At 45.1% G+C, this 23,040-nt stretch overlaps 1 protein-coding gene across 1 annotated transcript; it reads right to left on the bottom strand.

The window, feature by feature from the left end:
* Positions 1–2,415: 2,415 nt before the first annotated feature.
* On the bottom strand, positions 2,416–3,831 carry LOC119269137 (peroxidase 2-like). The gene is made up of 2 exons (XM_037550906.1): positions 3,455–3,831; positions 2,416–3,363 (listed from the first exon to the last, which is right to left on the bottom strand). Exons 1-2 carry the CDS (start codon positions 3,773–3,775, stop codon positions 2,620–2,622), a joined length of 1,065 nt encoding a protein of 354 aa, XP_037406803.1. The 5' UTR covers positions 3,776–3,831; the 3' UTR covers positions 2,416–2,619.
* Positions 3,832–23,040: the final 19,209 nt, after the last annotated feature.

Below are 23,040 nucleotides of genomic sequence, written 5' to 3'. Positions count from 1 at the left end.
GGGGAACCCTAGGAGCCAAACTCACCGATTTATGCGTATCATTCCTAGCTATAGCACTTATTGAACATATATGTTGTTTGCCCTTATTTTATTGTACCGTGTAAGTACTAAACATTAGCGAGTTGTTAGACATATATATATATATATATATATATATATATATATATATATATATTTTGCTTTATGTTGTACTAATGTTTTTTCTTGTCAACAATATGCTAGTGGTTAACGTATGCACTTATTTTAATGTCGCAGCGTATTGCAATTTATGATCTAAGTTTCATGCAAAAGTGGCCATGATAGCAAAAATGCTGCCATGACTGCAGAATTTTTAATTTGCATGACAAAGTGGCAGGCGCTGAAACATGTCGACCACTACTTTAACTTCAAGCACTGGCTGGCAGGGCTGTGTGCTCGCCACTGCAGACTCTCTACGAGTGGCGGGCGGGCGCCCGTCACTAATGCGATTATAGCAGTGGTGGGAGGTCAGTGGCGGGCGTCCCTGGGAGCCTGGCCTGCCATTGCTGGCCTTTTTGTGCTCACCACTGCTAGGCATTCTTGCAGTAGTGGGGGCTTAGGCTTTAGAGACATTGAGCTTTTCAACATGGCCTTATTAGCACATCAAGTGTGGAGAATTCTGCAAACACTGGAATTACTTAGCGGTAAGATCCTCATATCTGTATATTTTCCTAACATTGACATTATGCAAGCAACTTTGGGCTCGTCCCCTTCCCAGGCATGGCGATCTTTAGTGGAAGGAAGAGATATTTTGACGTTGGGGATTATCCATGGAATAGGCAATGGACAATCTACGCGAGACTAACAACTGAATCCCTCAGACAGAAAGACTGGCTCCGGTGCCGCTGTTTCAGATAACCCCCGGAGATGGTGTCAGAACTGGTTGACCACACATCGGGATGGTGGAACAGAGGAGAATTAGCGATATATTTCCTTCCCATGGACATTGAGGCAATTTGTAATATACCAAAGCATTGTCCAACAGGAAGATTTCTGGCTTGGCATCATGAAGAAAATAGGGGTCTTCTTTGGCAGATCGGCATACAAGTTGTTAGTCCCAAGGAAAAAAGTATAGAAGGATTGGCTAGAAGGGCAACCGAGCACAAGCTCCAATAGATCAGAGAAGACTTGATCAAGGCTATGGAAGACAAAAGTACCGTTGAAGGTAAGGGTGTTCCCTTGGCGCCTTACTCAGCGGTCGCTACCTTCTAGTGTAGAGTTGCATCGACGACAAATGGCAACCTCGCCGTGTTGTGAGTTGTGTTATGCTTCAGATGGTAAATGGCATCACTCCATATGCTGGACTGCACCTTGGCAAGGTGTGTATGGGCGCCTGTCGACGAGTCACTCACTAAGGATATGTGCATGACAGCATGAACAAGTGCCCGCATGGCCGCATGCAAGGAAGTGGTTGTTTTATAGTATGATGGGATAGATATCACATCAAGAGTTGACAAAGGTTTCTTTTTTCGAAAAGGAGAATGACCCCGGCCAAGAGTTGACAAAGGTACTGATCACCTTATGGGCTATTTGGAGTGCTTGGCGCAAGACGATACACAAGCCATTTTTAGAGTCCGTTCTCCATTCACGGCTTCATCGTGCGTTGCCTGGCGGACCTAGAGATCACTAACGCAAGACCACTGAAGTATGCTGCAGCGGTGCCCCCAAGGGTGTCCAGATGGATCCCGCCACCTATGGGTTTTGTGAAGATCAATGTAGACAAAGGGATTGCCAAAAACAGAAGAAATGGTGCGGTGGCGGCATGTTGCCGGGATAACAAGGGCGTATACTTGGGGTCTTCTGCACGTGTGATTGATGATTGCATGGATCTGGAACCGTTGAAGCGCTGGCATATTAAGCATTGACCCTAGCCACTGATTTGAATGTGCAAAACCTTGTCATTGCATGTGAGGCATCACAAGCGACGATTGACGAAGCAAATTAACGAAGGGGCAGAGGAGTCTACGGCTCGATTCTGCAGAATAGAAGCTTGCCGCGGAGCCTTTACGGAGGTCCGGTTTATTCACGAGGGAAGGGCTTCAAACACTGAAGCACATAATTTTGTAAAAACAAAGCTGGCTGTCCCTGAGCATGGTCGCCATATTTGGCTCTTACAACCAAATGACACAAGTATTGTGCCTTGCATTGTGATGTAAAATGACTGTGTTTGCCCCTAAAAAAGGTATATTTGGAGAGCATTCTAGAAAAAGAGGGGTATATTTGGAGAGGATTTTTTCCTTTGACGAATAATAAATCAATTTTTGTGGCGTTTTTTTCGAGAAAAATGACTGTAACTATTGGTTCAGTCATTTGTTAAGACCAAATGAGAAAATGAATGCATTTTTCTGATCTCCTGTCAGGTTTTAATCGCCAGAAACAACCAGGAAAATAGTCGTAGGTGAACTGAAGTACTGAACATACACATTAACTTGATACTTATATCTTTATTAACACACACACACACACACACACACACACACACACACACACACACACACACACCGAGTTTTAGTACAAAAAAACCAACAATGACAGTAGCTAGACGAAGTTACATCTCGTCCATCAGGCGATCCCGCCATAGAGCCAGCCAGCCACCACGCATTAATACTGGCCAACGTTGTTGACTCTCCAGCATACCTTCCTGATCTCCAGGCCTTGCTGGTCGCCTTTGATTTTCCCCATTTTCTCCATGGCTTTCTCGAACTTCCTCTCCCACTCTCCGGGCTTGTCCGCGTTGTCTATCACCTGCGTTCTCGTTTCTGTCGAGTTGAGCACGGCGTCCGAGGTGAACAACACTTTGTTGTCGATCACGTTCTGGTAGTACTGCTTATCCAGGACGTTGGAGGTCACATTGTCTTGGTTCACGTTGGTGTCGCCGTTGTTGCTGCACTCGGCCCTGAGGTTGGCGGCATATGTCTGGTTCATCTCAGAGAAGCGGCTGGAGAAGAACATGCAGCGGGCGCGGCCGATGGTGTGCGCGCCGGAGAGCGTGACCATCTCGTCGAGGGTGAACCCCTTGGCTGCGAAGCTCGCGTTAAGCTCCGCGACGTTGGAGAAGGGCCCGGGCAACTGGTCGGTCTCGCTGGCGAAGGACTCGCGCCCGTCGTAGCGGCCGCCTGGCATCGGGATATTGATGCTGCCGTTGCTGAGGAAGTAGGATGCGTCGCGGGCGGCGAAGGCGACGATGTCCGCGCATGAGACTGTATTGTTGCAGGCGGCCTCGATCGCCGTCTTGGCCTCGTCGATCACCTCGAACCCTCGTAGGCTGTTCATGTTGGGAAGGCCTTCCCTCTCCGTCTCGTTATTGGAGTTGGTCGTGTTGAGGAGGACGGAAGCATCGCACCCCTGGATAACAATGAACATGGTCATCTTGTGAAACGACAATGCAGTTATTAGTATATATAATAAGCTTAATCGACGAGCTGTATGTACGTACCCGAACGAAGCAATCATGGAAGAAGAGACGGACGAGCCCCGCGCCAATGCCGGGGTTCTCATCCACGGCCTTCTTCACGGCTTCCTTAACGATCTTCTCCGCACTAGGGCAGCTGGTGCTGTAATAGCCGTAGCTGAGCCCTGACCCCGAGGGAGAAGGGACCGGCTCCCGCCGAGTGCCGGAGCCGCGAGGACAGAGCAGCTTGTCCAGGATGCTAGGAAGCCTCAGCCAACCGTTGAAGCAAATGTAGGTGCCCTCGCACGCCGCGGGCCCAGCGAGGAACGCGACCAAGACGACGAGCGCTGCGAGCTTAGTCGCCATCTTCTTTTCGCACTAGCCACTAACTGGATAGATGGTCGTTTCGTGTCGTGTCTCGTGTGTTGTTTTCTCCGGCTGGGTTACGGCCGGGTGGCATTCTTATAGGTCGTCCCGGACGAGACGACGACGACGAAGGCAATGACGTACAAGCACGGCCGCGTTTCGTGGGCGGAGCACGTTGCGATGCACGCCAATATCCACCGGACAGCTCAAGCAGCGACGTTCGACGGATCAAGTTGGGATTTATCTCACTGATTGCGCGCCGTCGGTCTGATCGGCTTCCGCCGTGCTGTCCTCGCCGGACTTGTTCATTGCCTGGAAAATACCCACAACGCCAACAACCACTCCATGCAGGCATCATATGCTATACAGCTCCTAACCGGTTGCATTAACTCTGGCAGATTACGTTTGACATTCGCATGGATCACGGGTGATCCGGCCAGCGCTTGCAGAGGAGTAGTATACTCTCCTAGTGTATGTCTATTTGTAACTTCAGTTAGGCGAAGGTGCTTATAATAATCTACACCGCATTATGCATGCGAGTGCTTTTAGTAGTTTTTTCTGTCTGTACAAATATGATAGGAGATGCTCTTGCGTTGCTCAAGGGTATGTGAATGCGCGAACCAACATGTGGTTGGATGGTTAGAGGTACAGTGGTATCCTTGTCCATCAGGGTTCTAAGTCCTGGTGTTCGTATTATTCCTGAATTTATTTTAGGATTTCTGGAGATGCAATTTCAGTGAGAGCAGAAGCTCCCGTCGATGACGAGGCGCCTAAGAGGATTTTGTAAATCTCAAGATGATATGCCGGCTGAGTCTCTCGAAGGTGCTCACAGGAATATGGTGTTGTGTGAGTTCATAGGGATGAGTGTATGTGCGTATCTATGAGCGCTTCCATCTGTACAGTGTTAAAAAAGGGTATGTGAATGTGTTGCATGTATGTGTGGGATGGGGGGGGGGGGGTAAGAAATAAACATCCCCAATCTCGTTTTGACGAGAAACGGGCCCCTTCCACCAAAAATGTCTAGCCTGAAATTGACATGTTTGCGAACCGGATGGACACATATTAAATACAAATTGTGGCTGAGATGGTTAGGTGGATGGTATCCCCAGCCCACCAGGGTTCAAGTTCTGGTGCTCGCATTTATCCTGAATTTATTTCAGGATTTCCGGTGATATGCTTTCGGTAGGAAGAGATATTCCCATCGAAGGTGCTGATAGAGGTAGGGTGTGCGTATGTGCGTTTATATGGATGAGTGTATGCGCGTTTATATAAGCGCTTGCGTCTGTATTGTGTTAAAAAAATACAAATTGCGGCTGCAACGAACTCTACATAAAATCAAAACAGTAGCAGTCCCCTGTGCTTGTTTGGTCATGAGCTTTGGTAACCCTGTTCTGTATCAAAACAGCCTGCAGTAAGCCCAACTTATCATGACAATATCATGCTAAAACAACACAATGGGACAAACGCCTTCTAGTGTATCATGCGTGGCCAACTTGTTTGGGTTCATTGGAATTCTAGTTCCCCTTACTGAAAAGGGGAAAACAAGCATAGTCTAATAAACTTTTTTGGGGGCAAATACATAAGTTTGCCTTATTTTTTGTAGTGAACATAAAATCCCGTATTTGCCCATGACAACTTCATTATAGTTGCCATGTTTTGTTTCAAAGAAACAAAAAAAAATGGCATATCTCCAAGTTTTGCCATGGCAGAAATAGTTTTTATGGAATCCGGTGTTAAAATTCATATACCTACTACCTCCATCCTAGTTTATTAGTCTCCTTCGTAATTTGTGCTAAATTTTGACCAAACATTTAACTTAGTGCATGTCAACAAAAATTATATCGTTGGATTCGTATTTGAACAAAGTTTTCAATGGTATAATTTTTTGTGACATGCATGAACATTTTGTTAGTTTAATTTATGGTCAAAATTTGGCATAGGTTACAACGGGGACCAATAAACCAGGACCGAGGTAGTACATCACAATTTTTATGTAACATCTGATGGCAAACTCTTTTCTTCAAGATATCATGGCAAAATTTCTCATTTGCTGACCGTGGCAATTTTCCTTTCTTTGGAATATGGAAAACTTTAATTTTATTGGACCATGGCAATTTAATTGATGTAGCATGGCAAATGTAGTTCTACGGATCACGGCAATTTTACTTCTTACGACCATCGCAAATTCATGTTTCTTCTTTTTGCAACATGCAAAATTTCTTTTCCGATGTAATGATGCCAAATCTAGTTTGTATATCATGTGACAAAGTAGTGTGTACGGACCATGGCAATCTTTAGTCATGAACTATTGCTTAATACATTTTTTATTGATCATGGAAATTTTACTACAAGGACCATGGCAAAATTTATTTTGTTTACGCAACATGGAAAATATTGTTTTCTATGGGACCAAGGCAAACTTAGTATATTTATCATGGAAACATCATTTTTTAATGGATCATGACAATCTTCTTTTTGTGCACCATGGCAAATGTAATTTCTTTAGGTAGAATGGAAATTTCGTTATTTAGATCATGGCAAAACGAACTTAATTAGGCATGACATTTTTACTTAAATACCATGATATTTTATTTGTAGTTATCATGGAAAATTTTATTATTTATACTATGTCATTTTTGGTAATTAGTACATGGCAATTTATTTATTTTTTGAAACATTGCATTTTTTCTTTTTGGTAGATGCATGGAAAATTAGTTTATGGAGATGGAAAGTTTAATTTATGTTCATGGCAAATTTACTTTATGTATCATCTTAAATTTCCTTTTTAATGTCAATTTTTATTTCTAGACCTTGGCAATTTTTCTTTTACCATCGCAAACTTTTTTTTACCATGTCAAAGTTACTTATGGACCATGGCATTTTTACTTTAAGTACAATTGCAAATTTATTACATGGACCATGGAATTTTTTTTTACAAAAATCCTTTTCTTAAGTACAGCTGCTACGAAATCCTTACATATTATGTTTATTCAGCTTGGTAACTACCCCCTTGATTTTTGGTAACCGTCGCAAGAATGAACTAGTACATAATCTTTTTGTAGAACTCGTACGTATGAATAACATTGCTCCCTTTTTTAACCATGCAAAATTTATTTTTGAATTATGGAAAAGTTAAACTTGCACCATGGCAAATTTATTTATTTTTGTACCATGTCAACTATATTTTTTGGACAATGGCACATTGGGTGTTGCAGCAAGTTCATTTATTTCTTTTTGGACGATGGAAAGTTTAGACCGAACAAAACTTGGTAAATTCCAATTTTTGTACAAGATCTTTCAACAAAACATTTGGAAAATCCTTTTTACACCATGGCAACTTTATGTTTTGAAACATCCCATGGAAAATTTGATTATTTTTGTAAGAGTTTTTTCATAATGTTGTTTTCATTTATTTTTTGCCAATGTCTTATGGAAAAATGGCAAGTTAGTTTCTTACATAATTGGTTGGTTTTCATCTTGTTTTGCTTTTAAGATATAGCATGTTTTTTAGTTTCACAAGCATGCCAATTTTTTGTTCTATTTTTAATAAGGGTTTTTTTTCTTTGAGAGAAAGCAAGGATTTTTTAGTTTTTATCATTTTGTTTCTTTTTGTTTTCTAGGTATTGTGGGTTTTTTACGTGCAACGACATGCAGATGGGATGTGTCTGGTCTTTTTTGGTTTTCGGCCGTCTGGGTCCCTACAGGATGGGCCAAGAGAAATAGCTAACACCAAACCGTTCGCTTGAGACTGTCTCCTAGCGCGAACGATCTTGTTCGATCGGCAATGATTGCTACAGGGAATGATTCGTTGACGAAGACATGACTACTTTGAATATAACCAAAAATATTGCATACATGTATATTTGTGAGATAATTTCTAATGCAAACTATGTAGTAATTTATTTATGCCATCCAGGACAAAAATACTTCACAAAACATTTATGACATGTTTAATTGCAGGTGTATGGGACATTTGTACAATGCAAATATGAATATAAGGGGAAAAGAGAAGTTTATGTGCTGTTCAAAAAGTCCTCTCATGTCAATTTTGGGCCAAGAGAAGATAGAGTCCAAGTCTCTCACGTTCTGGATTCAGATTCGGACTGCACAGACATACCCGACTCAAAATGCCAACAACTTTTTCATACAGAGTTCGAATTGGGTGATTCTTTTTTTGTTTGAAAGTAGATTTCATGCTCTTTACAACACAATTGGATTCACCTTCAAATTCGTCCGGAGCTTTGAGTTATGGACGAAGCAATCTGACGTTGCAGCAGAATCTGAGTCAAACTACAAGCCCAAAGGTGTTGCATCACCTCCACTTGAGCCCATGATCCTTGTACGACCTAGGGTTAGTTTTAGGCTGCCTTGAGACGTCCTCCCACCTCCTTGGCCGCCACCCCTTGTTCCTATATAAGTAGATCCATCTAGTAGCTTTTTCCTGGGGTTTGTTTAGTTAAAAGTTAGCCATTGCAACTTCGTGTACTTCGTTTGTGTCCAACGACCAGACCAAGACCGCTTTCGGATCCCCGCCTTTATCAATACTTCACCTATATTCGTAATATTCAGATTTCATTATCATATTCTTGCTTGTTCTTTGATTGCTTGCATGAATAGACCTTCGTGGTCAGGCTGATTGTGCTCGGTAACCTTAGGAGATTGGTTTAGCGATTGCTAAGGCGCAATGTCGTGCACGTTTATAGTCGGATCATCAAAGTCGTCTCCACCAAATCGATAGTTATCATCTCATCGAAAGATCGGGACCCTCGCCTCTATCAAGTGGTATCAGTTTTCAGGTTGCTCGATGAGAATTTCCAGTTTTTCCTAGATTAGAGTTATTTTCTTACCTATTGTCCAAGAAAAAGCCACAAAAAAGTTACATCTATTCATCCTTTGTCCAAGCCAGTCTGAGCCTTTGCAATTTTCTTTTCATTGCTTGCATAGTTGAATTATCGGTTGTATCGTCGCGTCGAGTTGATGGTCTTAGTGTCTAGTTCGTTTAGAGTTTCGAGTTCTGTTCACATTAGGCCGCCGCTGCACCGTTATCCCTTCCGCTGTCCACCATCCATCCATCAATTTCCACCACGTGCTACCCGTCGTTCATTGTCACAATCATAGTTGAGGTCGTTCACATCTTCGCTAGATCCAATATGCATCTTATCTGGTTTGTCTTGGAAAGAGGGAGAGAGAAAAAAAGGCAGAGAAATAAAGAGAGAAAAAAAGTTAAAGAAAGTCAGAGAAAAAAAGGGAGAGAAAGAAAAAAAGTGTGAGGAAAAAAAGAGAAGAAGAAAAAAACAAAATTCGGATCTATCTAGACTCAATCTCGTAGTTGATTTCGGATTGGAATCTGTTTCGCGCACTGTTCAGTAAAATATCTATAACTTCCTCGTACGAAGACTGTTTTGGCTCCGCGAGTAATCAAATGAAAGCTAGCGATGAGCCACATCTAAATAGTTGCATAGACAAGTTCAATATTTGGCACATCAAAATCAGCTTCTAAATAGGTATTTTTGCCCTCCGAAGTTCGCAACACAGCTTGTTCCAGTTTTTCATGCCAGTTTTAGAATTTTTTGACTCATCATATCAACTCGGGACTAAGTGATTCTTTTTGCATTTGAAAGCTTGAGTCAGTGCCATTCTTGAGAAAAATTATCAGAAAATTGGCACAAACTTTTCCAGAGAAAAGTTTGAGAGAAAGTTGTTGTATATCCTGCTTGACAGTTGTTTTTCATCATTATTTTTTCTGTCGTTGTGATCTTCACTTATATATTGCTGTCCAGAGCTACTTAGTATCCTTTATTGATGCTAGTTGTGCTACGCCGTGACCTCATTAGTGTTCTAGGCTCGCGTCTTTAGTCCGGTCTAGCCTAGGACCAGCACAGTACCGTCGTTGAACGTTTATTCAACATTGCATCTCTGAATTGATTATTGCTAATCTTTTGCTACCATATATAGCCAACCCAGCTTCATATATTTCTACACCGTGTATACGTACGTTCCCTTGTCAATCGCTTTACACAATCTCCGGAGTTATTTGACACCGCTGATTGCCTGTCACCACCTGCCGCATGGTAAGAACTTGTAAGATATTGATATTTGCTTTACTGTGAGCACTTTACAACCACATCCTAGTAGTTCATAGGAACATTATTCTCGAATTTTGTTTCTTGTTTCTACTAATCATGACAGGTTCCGGAGATAGAAGTTCTTAGACGACGGACACATCTTCACCATCACGAGAGTTGGGACAACACACACAAGCACATGGTCAGGTTATCTTTTTACCGTCATTTGAGGGTAGATTTAATCCTGCTATTTATCTAGCTTGGGAGCTTGAAGTAGAATAAGCTTTTAGTCACCATGACTTTCTGAACTTGAGCGAGTACGAGCTGCCACTAGAGCATTTACTGGTTTTGCTTCTGTTTGATGGAGTGTGCATTGTAAGAAAAACATTGATAACCACCCCACAACTTGGAAATATTTGAAATATGTAATGAGACAACAATTTTTCCTCCTTACTATCGTCGTGAATTGCTTCGCAAATTTAAAAAATTTAAACAAGGCAACAACACTGTTCATGCTTACTACCAAGAGTTCAAATCTTATATGCATCACTGTGACATAGAAGAATCTGAGGATGATACAATGAATAGATTTTTTGGTGGTTTGAACCATGATATTCAGGCAAGATTTCAGTATATTCCTCGTTGCATTACTGGTATGTATGTTCGTGCTTGTACCTTTGAGAGACAGATATAGGAGGATGCATTGGGTGACTACAACAACTACTATTCCAGTTCATGCTCCCCACCGCCGGTTGGTTCCTCCACCGTTGCACCTACTAGAGCAGCCCCACCTCGGATTGTGAGCGCGACATCATCTCAAGAGTATGGTACATTGTCAACGTCCATACCTACATCAGCTATGTCTTTGTGACAAGGTAACAGTAAAGGTATTGATGATATAACTTCACATGAGAATGATGCATGCCTAGTTAACTTGAATGCATCATGGGTTGAGTTACCTCTTGATTTGAGCACACCACCTATTTTAGAGAATCGTGTAACTATCATGAATGCATCATGTGATCAAACAAATGAAATACCAACAACTTTGAGTGGACCCATTGAATTAATTGTTGATGCAAAAGAACCAATGTTTTGTTGGGGATCGTAGCAGAAATTAAAACATTTCTACGCATCACCAAGATCAATCTATGGAGTATTCTAGCAACGAGGGGAATAGGAGCGCATCTACATACCCTTGTAGATCGCGAGCGGAAGCGTTCAAGTGAACGGGGATGATGGAGTCGTACTCGCCGTGATTCAAATCACCGATGACCAAGTGCCGAACGGACAGCACCTCCGCGTTCAACACACGTACGAAGCGGATGACGTATCCTCCTTCTTGATCCAGCAACGGGGAAGGAGAGGTTGATGAAGATCCAGCAGCACGACAGCGTGGTGGTGGATGCAGCAGTGACCGCAGCAGGGCTTCGCCGAGCTTCTGCGAGAGGGAGAGGTGTAGCAGGGGAGAGGGAGGCGCCAAGACTTGAGGTGCGTCTGCCCTCCCTCCCCCCTTTATATAGGCCCCCTGGGGGGCGCCGGCCCTGGAGATGGGATCTCCCAAGGGGGCGGAGGCCAAGGGGGGTGGAGTGCCCCCCAAGGCAAGTGGAGGCGCCCCCCACCCTAGGGTTTCCATCCCTAGGCGCAGGGGGGGCCAAGAGGGGGCGCACCAGCCCACTATGGGCTGGTTCTCCTCCCCACTTCAGCCCATGGGGCCCTCCGGGATGGGTGGCCCCACACGGTGTAGCCCCGGGACCAATCCGGTGGTCCCGGTACAATACTAGTGACCCCGAATCTTTCCCGATGGCCGAAACTACACTTCCTATATATAATTCTTCACCTCTGGACCATTCCGGAACTCCTCGTGACGTCCAGGATCTCATCCGGGACTCCGAACAACTTTCGGATTACTGCATACTCATATCTCTACAACCCTAGCGTCACCGAACCTTAAGTATGTAGACCCTACGGGTTCGGGAGACACGTAGACATGACCGAGACGGCTCTCCGGCCAATAACCAACAGCGGGATCTGGATACCCATGTTGGCTCCCACATGCTCCTCGATGATCTCATCGGATGAACCACGATGTCGAGGACTTAATCAATCCCGTATTCAATTCCCTTTGTCAATCGGTACGTTACTTGCCCGAGACTCGATTATCGGTATCCCAATACCTTGTTCAGTCTCGTTACCGGCAAGTCACTTTACTCATACCGTAATGCATGATCCCGTGATCAACCACTTGATCACATTGAGCTCATTATGATGATGCATTACCGAGTGGGCCCAGAGATACCTCTCCGTCATACGGAGTGACAAATCCCAGTCTCGATTCGTGCCAACCCAACAGACACTTTCGGAGACACCTGTAATGTACCTTTATAGTCACCCAGTTATGTTGTGACGTTTGGCACACCCAAAGCACTCCTACGGTATCCGGGAGTTGCACAATCTCATGGTCTAAGGAAATGATACTTGACATTCAGAAAAGCTACAGCAAACGAACTACACGATCTTTGAGCTAAGCTTAGGATTGGGTCTTGTCCCTCGCATCATTCTCCTAATGATGTGATCCCGTTATCAATGACATCCCCATGTCCATAGCCAGGAAACCATGACTATCTGTTGATCAACGAGCTAGTCAACTAGAGGCTCACTAGGGACACATTGTGGTCTATGTATTCACACATGTATTACAATTTCCGGATAATACAATTATAGCATGAATAATAGACAATTATCATGAACAAGGAAATATAATAATCATTTTATTATTGCCTCTAGGGCATATTTTCAACAGTCTCCCACTTGCACTAGAGTCAATCATCTAGTTACATTGTGATGAATCGAACACCCATAGAATTCTGGTGTTGATCATGTTTTGCTTTAGGGAGAGGTTTAGTCAATAGATCTGCTACATTCAGGTCCGTATGTACTTTACAAATTTCTATGTCTCCATTTTGAACACTTTCATGAATGGAGTTGAAGCGACGCTTGATATGCCTGGTCTTCCTGTGAAACCTGGGCTCCTTGGCAAGGGCAATAGCTCCAGTGTTGTCACAGAAGAGAGTCATCGGCCCCGACGCATTGGGTATGACTCCTAGGTCGGTAATGAACTCCTTCACCCAGATTGCTTCGTGTGCTGCCTCCGAGGCTGCCATGTACTCTACTTCACATGTAGATCCCGCCACAACGCTTTGCTTGCAACCGCACAGCTTACTGCCCCACCATTCAAAATATACACGTATCCGGTTTGTGACTTAGAGTCATCCAGATCTGTGTCGAAGCTAGCATCGACGTAACCCTTTATGACGAGCTCTTCGTCACCTCCATAAACGATAAACATTTCCTTGGTCCTTTTCAGGTACTTCAGGATATTCTTGACCGCTGTCCAGTGTTCCATGCCGGGATTACTTTGGTACCTTCCTACCAAACTCACGACAAGGTTTACATCATGTCTGGTACACATCATAGCATACATGATAGACCCTATGGCCGAGGCATAGGGGACGACACTCATCTTTTCTCTATCTTCTGCCGTGGTCGGGCATTGAGCCATGCTCAATCTCATACCTTGCAATACAGGCAAGAACCCCTTCTTTGACTGATCCATTTTGAACTTCTTCAATATCTTGTCAAGGTACGTACTCTATGAAAGACCAATGAGACGTCTCGATCTATCTCTATAGATCTTGATGCCTAATATATAAGCAGCTTCTCCAAGGTCCTTCATTGAAAAACACTTGTGCAAATAGGCCTTTATGCTTTCCAAGAATTCTATATCATTTCCCATCAACAGTATATCATCCACATACAGTATGAGAAATGCTACAGAGCTCCCACTCACTTTCTTGTAAATGTAGGCTTTTCCATAAGTCTGCATAAACCCAAACGCTTTGATCATCTCATCAAAGCGAATGTTCCAACTCCGAGATGCTTGCACCAGCCCATAAATCGAGCGTTGGAGCTTGCACACCTTGTCAGCATTCTTAGGATCGACAAAACCTTCCGGCTACATCATATACAATTCTTCCTTAAGGAAACCATTAAGGAACGCCGTTTTGACGTCCATTTGCCATATCTCATAATCATGGAATGCGGCAATTGCTAACATGATTCAGACGGACTTCAGCTTCGCTACGGGTGAAAAGTCTCATCGTAGTCAACCCCTTGAACTTGTCGATAACCCTTAGCGACAAGCCGAGCTTTATAGATGGTCACATTACCATCCGCGTCTGTCTTCTTCTTAAAGATCCATTTATTTTCTATGGCTCGCCGATCAACGGGCAAGTCAGTTAAAGTCCATACTTTGTTTTCATACATGGGTCCTATCTCGGATTTCATGGCTTACAGCCATTTGTCGGAATTCGGGCCCGCCATCGCTTCTTCATAGTTCGAAGGTTCACCGTTTTCTAACAACATGATTTCCAAGACAGGGTTGCCGTACCACTCTGGTGCGGAACGTGTCCTTGTGGACCTATGAAGTTCAGTAGCAACTTGATCTGAAGTTTCATGATCATCATCATCAACTTCCTCTCTAGTTGGTGCAGGCACCTCAGGAACATTTTCTTGAGCTACGCCACTTACCGGTTCAAGAGGTAATACTTCATCAAGTTCTACCTTCCTCCCACTTATTTCTTTCGAGAGAAACTCTTTCTCTAGAAAGGACCCATTCTTGGCAACAAAGATCTTGCCTTCGGATCTGAGGTAGAAGGTATACCCAACAGTTTCTTTAGGGTATCCTATGAAGACGCATTTTTCCGACTTGGGTTCGAGCTTTTCAGGTTGAAGTTTCTTGACATAAGCATCGCATCCCCAAACTTTTAGAAATGACAGCTTAGGTTTCTTCCCAAACCATAATTCATACAGTGTCGTCTCAACAGATTTCGACGGAGCCCTATTTAAAGTGAATGCGGTAGTCTCTAAAGCATAGCCCCAAAATGATAGCGGTAAATCGGTAAGAGACATCATAGATCGCACCATATCTAATAGAGTGCGATTATGACGTTCAGACACACCATTACGCTGAGGTGTTCTAGGCGGCGTGAGTTGTGAAACTATTCCACATTTTCTTAAGTGTGTGCCAAATTCGTGACTCAAGTATTTTCCCCCACGATCTGATCGCAAGAACTTGATTTTCCTGTCACGTTGATTCTCAACCTCACTCTGAAATTCCTTGAACTTTTCAAAGGTCTCAGACTTGTGTTTCATTAAGTAGACATACCCATATCTACTCAAGTCATCAGTGAGGGTGAGAACATAACGATAGCCACCGCGAGCCTCAACACTCATTGGACCGCACACATCAGTATGTATGATTTCCAATAAGTTGGTTGCTCGCTCCATTGTTCCTGAGAATGGAGTCTTCGTCATTTTACCCATGAGGCATGGTTTGCACGTATCAAATGATTCGTAATCAAGAGACTCTAAAAGTCCATCTGCATGGAGCTTCTTCATGCGTTTGACACCTATGTGACCAAGGCGGCAGTGCCACAAGTATGTGGGACTATCATTATCAACCTTACATCTTTTGGTATTCACACTATGAACATGTGTAGCATTACGCTCGAGATTCATTAAGATAAACCATTCACCATCGGAGCATGACCATAAAACATATCTCTCATATAAATAGAACAACCATTATTCTCGGATTTAAATGAGTAGCCATCTCGTATTAAACGAGATCCTGATACAATATTCATGCTCAAAGCTGGCACTAAATAACAATTATTGAGGTTTAAAACTAATCCCGTAGGTAAATGTAGAGGTAGCGTGCCGACGGCAATCACATCAACCTTGGAACCATTCCCGACGCGCATCATCACCTCGTCCTTTGCCAGTCTCCGTTTATTCCGCAGCTCCTGCTTTGAGTTACAAATGTGAGCAACTGCACCGGTATCAAATACCCAAGAGCTACTACGAGTACTGGTAAGGTACACATCAATTACATGTATATCACATATACCTTTTGTGATGCTGGCCTTCTTGTCCGCTAAGTATTTGGGGCAGTTCCACTTCCAGTGACCACTTCCCTTGCAATAAAAACACTCAGTCTCGGGCTTGTGTCCATTCTTTGGCTTCTTCTTGGCAGCTTGCTTACCGGGCGCGGCAACTCCCTTGTCGTCCTTCTTGAAGTTCTTCTTACCCTTGCCTTTCTTGAACTTAGTGGTTTTATTCACCATCAACACTTGATGTTCCTTTTTGACTTCTACCTCTACTGATTTCAGCATTGCAAATACTTCAGGAATGGTCTTTTCCATCCCCTGCATATTGAAGTTCATCACAAAGCTCTTGTAGCTCGGTGGAAGCGACTGAAGCATTCTGTCAATGACTGCCTCTTCCGGGAGATTAACTCCCAGCTGAGTCAAGCAGTTATGCAACCCAGACATTTTGAGTATGTGCTCACTGACAGAACTATTTTCCTCCATCTTACAGCTGAAGAACTTGTCGGAGACTTCATATCTCTCGACCCGGGCATGAGCTTGGAAAACCATTTTCAACTCTTCGAACATCTCATATGCTCCGTGTCGCTCAAAACGCTTTTGGAGCCCCGGTTCTAAGCTGTAAAGCATGCCGCACTGAACGAGGGAGTAATCATTAGCACGTGTCTGCCAAGCGTTCATAATGTCTTGGTTCTGTGGGACAGGTGCGTCACCTAGCGGTGCTTCTAGGACATAATCTTTCTTGGTAACTATGAGGATGATCCTCAGGTTCCGGACCCAGTCCGTATAGTTGTTGCCATCGTCTTTCAGTTTGGTTTTCTCTAGGAACGCGTTGAAGTTGAGGACAACATTGGCCATTTGATCTACAAGACATATTGTAAAGATTTTAGACTACGTTCATGATAATTAAGTTCATCTAATCAAATTATTCAATGAACTCCCACTTAGATAGACATCCCTCCAGTCATCTAAGTATAACATGATCCGAGTTGACTAGGCCGTGTCCGATCATCACGTGAGACGGACTAGTCAACATCGGTGAACATCTTCATGTTGATCGTATATTCTATACGACTCATGCTCGACCTTTCGGTCTTCTGTGTTCCGAGGCCATGTCTGTACATGCTAGGCTTGTCAAGTCAACCTAAGTGTATTGCGTGTGTAAATCTGTCTTACACCCGTTGTATGTGAACGTTGGAATCTATCACACCCGATCATCACGTGGTGCTTCGAAACAACGAACAGTCGCAATGGCGCACAGTTAGGGGGAACACTTTCTTGAAATTATTATGAGGCATCATCTTATTTACTACCGTCGTTCTAAGTAAACAAGATGCAAAAACATGATAAACATCACATGCAATCAAATAATAGTGACATGATATGGCCAATATCATATAGCTCCTTTGATCTCCATCTTGGGGCTCCATGATCATCTTGTCACCGGCATGACACCATGATCTCCATCATCATGATCTCCATCATCGTGTCTCCATGAAGTTGCTCGCCAACTATTACTTCTACTACTATGGCTAACACGTTTAGCAATAAAGTAAAGTAATTTACATGGTGTTTCTCAATGACACGCAGGTCATATAAAAAATAAAGACAACTCCTATGGCTCCTACCGGTTGTCATACTCATCGACATGCAAGTCGTGATTCCTATTACAAGAACATGATCAATCTCATATATCACATATATCACTCATCATTCATCACAACCTTTGGCCATATCACATCACAAAACACTTGCTGCAAAAACAAGTTAGACGTCCTCTAATTGTTGTTGCAAGTTTTTAGGTGGCTGCTATAGGTTTCTAGCAAGAACGTTTCTTACCTACGCCAGAACCACAACGTGAATTGCCAATTTCTATTTACCCTTCATAAGGATCCTGTTCATCGAATCCGATCCGACTAAAGTGGGAGAGACAGACACCCGCCAGCCACCTTATGCAACTAGTGCATGTCAGTCGGTGAAACCGGTCTCACGTAAGCGTACGTGTAAGGTTGGTCCGGGCCGCTTCATCCCACGATGCCACCGAATCAAGATAAGACTAGTAACGGCAAGCAAATTGACAATATCGACGCCCACAACTACTTTGTGTTCTACTCGTGCATAGTAACTACGCATAGACCTGGCTCATGATGCCACTGTTGGGGATCGTAGCAGAAATTAAAAAATTTCTACGCATCACCAAGATCAATCTATGGAGTATTCTAGCAACAAGGGGAATAGGAGTGCATCTACATACCCTTGTAGATCGCGAGCGGAAGCGTTCAAGTGAACGGGGATGATGGAGTCGTACTCGCCGTGATCCAAATCACCGATGACCAAGTGCCGAACGGATAGCACCTCCACGTTCAACACACGTACGGAGCGGATGACATCTCCTCCTTCTTGATCCAGCAAGGGGGAAGGAGAGGTTGATGAAGATCCAGCAGCATGACGGCGTGGTGGTGGATGCAGCAATGACCGCAGCAGGGCTTCACCGAGCTTCTGCGAGAGGGAGAGGTGTAGCAGGGAAGAGGGAGGCGCCAAGACTTGAGGTGCGGCTGCCCTCCCCCCCTTTATATAGGCCCCCTGGGGGGCGCCGGCCCTAGAGATGGGATCTCCCAAGGGGGCGATGGCCAAGGGGGGTGGAGTGCCCCCCAAGGCAAGTGGAGGCGCCCCCCACCCTAGGGTTTGCAACCCTAGGCGCAGGGGGGCCAAGGGGGGGGGCTCACCAGCCCACTATGGGCTGGTTCTCCTCCCCACTTCAGCCCATGGGGCCCTCCGGGATGGGTGGCCCCACCCGGTGGACCCCCGGGACCAATCCGGTGGTCCCGGTACAATACCGGTGACCCCGAATCTTTCCCGATGGCCGAAACTACACTTCCTATATATAATTCTTCACCTCCGGACCATTCCGGAACTCCTCGTGACGTCCAGGATCTCATCCGGGACTCCAAACAACTTTCGGATTACTGCATACTCATATCTCTACAACCCTAGCGTCACCGAACCTTAAGTGTGTAGACCCTACGGGTTCGGGAGACACGTAGACATGACCGAGACGGCTCTCCGTCCAATAACCAACATCGGGATCTGGATACCCATGTTGGCTCCCACATGCTCCTCGATGATCTCATCGGATGAACCACGATGTCGAGGACTTAATCAATCCCGTATTCAATTCCCTTTGTCAATTGGTACGTTACTTGCCCGAGACTCGATCGTCGGTATGCCAATACCTTGTTTAGTCTCGTTACCGGCAAGTCACTTTACTCGTACCGTAATGCATGATCCCGTGATCAACCACTTGATCACATTGAGCTCATTATGATGATGCATTACCGAGTGGGCCCAGAGATACCTCTCCGTCATACGGAGTGACAAATCCCAGTCTCGATTCGTGCCAACCCAACAGACACTTTCGGAGACACCTGTAATGTACCTTTATAGTCACCCAGTTACGTTGTGACGCTTGGCACACCCAAAGCACTCCCACGGTATCCGGGAGTTGCACAATCTCATGGTCTAAGGAAATGATACTTGACATTCAGAAAAGCTACAGCAAACGAACTACACGATCTTTGAGCTAAGCTTAGGATTGGGTCTTGTCCCTCACATCATTCTTCTAATGATGTGATCCCATTATCAATGACATCCCCATGTCCATAGCCAGGAAACCATGACTATGTGTTGATCAACGAGCTAGTCAACTAGAGGCTCACTAGGGACACATTGTGGTCTATGTATTCACACATGTATTATGATTTTCGGATAATACAATTATAGCATGAATAATAGACAATTATCATGAACAAGGAAATATAATAATCATTTTATTATTGCCTCTAGGGCATATTTCCAACATGTTTAATCATTTTGATATGATCTCTAATCTTGGTGATGATTATGTGTCAAATGACTTATTGCATGTTTGCTTATTTAAGCATGTTGTAGCATGTAAATTTGATGCAAGTAAGGTTTATTCACCAATGTTGGGATGGTTTAATGATGAACATTGTCAATCCTTTGATATGAAAAAGAGCTTCACTTATATGTGCAAATTGTGTCGCAATATTTTCATGCCTTCTACTTGTGATAATATTTCGGCTTCAGATTTTATGAACTATGAAAATTACTCATGTATACATGTGTCAATTGTGCAAAAACCAAGGAAAGTTAAAAATGGATGACATATACATATACAACATGTACACATTGTCTCTTTTGTTAGCCACATTTCAGATTAAGCAACGCCGAGGACGGCTTTGTTTTCAAGAAGGGGAGGATGATGAAGACATGACTACCTTGGATATGACCAAAAATATTGTGTACATGTATATTTATGAGGTGATTTCTAATGCAAACTATGCAATAATTTATTTATGCCATCCAGGACAAAAATACTTCATAAACTTTTGTGCCATGTCTAATTGTAGGTGTATGGGACATTTGTACAATCCACATATGAAGATAAGGGGAAAAGAGAAGTTTAGGTGCTGTTCAAAAAGTCCTGTCACTTCACTTTGGGCCAAGAAAAGATAGAGTCCAAGTCTCTCATGTTGTGGGTTCAGATTCGGGCATTCTTGCAGTAGTGGGGGCTTAGGCTTTAGAGACATTGAGCTTTTCAACTTGGCCTTATTAGCACATCAAGTGTGGAGAATTCTGCAAACACTGGAATTACTTAGCGGTAAGATCCTCATATCTGTATATTTTCCTAACATTGACATTATGCAAGCAACTTTGGGCTCGTCCCCTTCCCAGGTGTGGCGATCTTTAGTGGAAGGATGAGATATTTTGACGTTGGGGATTATCCATGGAATAGGCAATGGACAATCTACGCGAGACTAACAACTGAATCCCTCAGACAGAAAGACTGGCTCCGGTGCCGCTGTTTCAGATAACCCCCGGAGATGGTGTCAGAACTGGTTGACCACACATCGGGATGGTGGAACAGAGGAGAATTAGCGATATATTTCCTGCCCATGGACATTGAGGCAATTTGTAATATACCGTTAAGCATTGTCCAACAGGAAGATTTCTGGCTTGGCATCATGAAAAAAATAGGGGTCTTCTCTGTCAGATCGGCATACAAGTTGTTAGTCCCAAGGAAAAAAGTATAGAAGGATTGGCTAGAAGGGCAACCGAGCACAAGCTCCAATAGATCAGAGAAGACTTGATCAAGGCTACGGAAGACAAAAATACCGTTGAAGGTAAGGGTGTTCCCTTGGCGCCTTACCCAGCGGTCGCTACCTTCTAGTGTAGAGTTGCATCGACGACAAATGGCAACCTCGCCGTGTTGTGAGTTGTGTTATGCTTCAGATGGTAAATGACATCACTCCATATGCTGGACTGCACCTTGGCAAGGTGTGTATGGGCGCCCGTCGACGAGTCACTCACTAAGGATATGTGCATGACAGCATGAACAAGTGCCCGCATGGCCGCATGCAAGGAAGTGGTTGTTTTATAGTATCATGGGATCGATATCACATCAAGAGTTGACAAAGGTTTCTTTTTTCGAAAAGGGGAATGACCCCGGCCAAGAGTTGACAAAGATACTGATCACCTTATGGGCTATTTGGAGTGCTTGGCGCAAGACGATACACAAGCCATTTTCAGAGTCCGTTCTCCATTCACGGCTTCATCGTGCGTTGCCTGGCGGACCTAGAGATCACTAACGCAAGACCACTGAAGTATGCTGCAGCGGTGCCCCCAAGGGTGTCCAGATGGATCCCGCCACCTATGGGTTTTGTGAAGATCAATGTAGACAAAGGGATTGCCAAAAACAGAAGAAATGGTGCGGTGGCGGCATGTTGCCGGGATAACAAGGGCGTATACTTGGGGTCTTCTGCACGTGTGATTGATGATTGCATGGATCTGGAACCCTTGAAGCGCTGGGATATTAAGCATTGACCCTAGCCACTGATTTGAATGTGCAAAACCTTGTCATTGCATGTGAGGCATCACAAGTGACGATTTTTTTTAGAAAAGGAGGATGACCCCCGGCCTCTGCATCAGGGAGATGCATACGGCCATTTTATTGATTATTCTCGAGGACCTTGCAAAGTAGTACAACAATATGCCTGAATCCGCCATCTTGGCAACATCTGCCACTACTCCTATCCATATGATGAAGGGGGTGCAAGCTGGGCCAAATACCCAGACCTCTCACCTAAGCCTAACATCTAAAGCCGGAGGCCCCGACCGAGCCACATACCGGGTTCGGGGCACAATCCGGTCTGACGCACTCACATGTGTCGTCGCCGCCATCTTTCACTAGTCCATCTTCAGAGCAGATTGAGGTGCCAACCTTGGTAGGATCCTCCGCCATCGACGCCATCAAGGCGCCAAACGACGACCACCATCTACGCTAGTCCATCTCCAAGCAGAAGGAGCGCTACCACAGGACGAAGACCGGCGGAGAATAGGTGAAACGCTGCACACAATGCCGCCGCCAAACACCTCACATGCACCGCAAAGCGCCCACCATGCTTCCGAGGACCCCAGGCGACGCCTTCAAGAAGGAGCGCGACGAGGGTACGACGCCGTCGCCCGCAAGGGGAACTAGAGCTTTCGCCCAAAGGAAGATCACGGTGAAGGACGGGAAAGGACCTCGACAAGGCCTCCAAGAAGGGGACCGACGCCCAGCAGACGCCGCCATTGTCGTGGCCTCCGCCGACGGCCAAGGGTTTCCCCCGGTCCCGCCCCCATCCCATCCACCCAGCCAAAGACTGGCCAGGGGAGCGCACGCAGCCGGAGAAAGCGTTGGACTTCATCGAAGCAGGCACGCCGGGTGACGGGGCACCCCAGCCCACTGTAGTAGACGTCCACCGAGACCTCGCCGCCCGCACGGCCGAAGTCGCGGACCACCAGCACCCACGACCGTCGCCCGCCGAAGAGGCAATGCCGTCCACACCGCCCGAGGCCGCCGCCCCGGCATCCACCCACCGCACACATCCTGTCGAAACATGGAGAACGACCCACACCACCGCCACCAGGGAGCACCACACCGCGAACATCCAAGCCGGGCCGGACGAGGCAAGGCCACGCCGGCCAGATCTGCGGATCTGGCAAACTGCGGCCCACCAGCCGCCAGATCGAGCAAGGCGACCGGATCTAATGGGCAGAGCCGTCCCCGGCGACAGGCGCAGGGCGACAACGCCGGCGGCAGCCGCCGCAGCGGGCCGGCCTCGACGGCCATCAGGGAAAGCGGGCGGCGGCGCCCGATGCGGGGTGGGGGGCGGGCTCTCCAGAGGTCGAG

The sequence above is a fragment of the Triticum dicoccoides genome, chromosome 3A (genome assembly GCF_002162155.2).
Source record: "Triticum dicoccoides isolate Atlit2015 ecotype Zavitan chromosome 3A, WEW_v2.0, whole genome shotgun sequence".
NCBI classification, from domain to species: Eukaryota; Viridiplantae; Streptophyta; class Magnoliopsida; order Poales; family Poaceae; genus Triticum; species Triticum dicoccoides.
The sequence above is the reverse complement of the archived record's forward strand: the minus strand, read 5'-3'. Positions and strand labels throughout refer to the sequence as shown.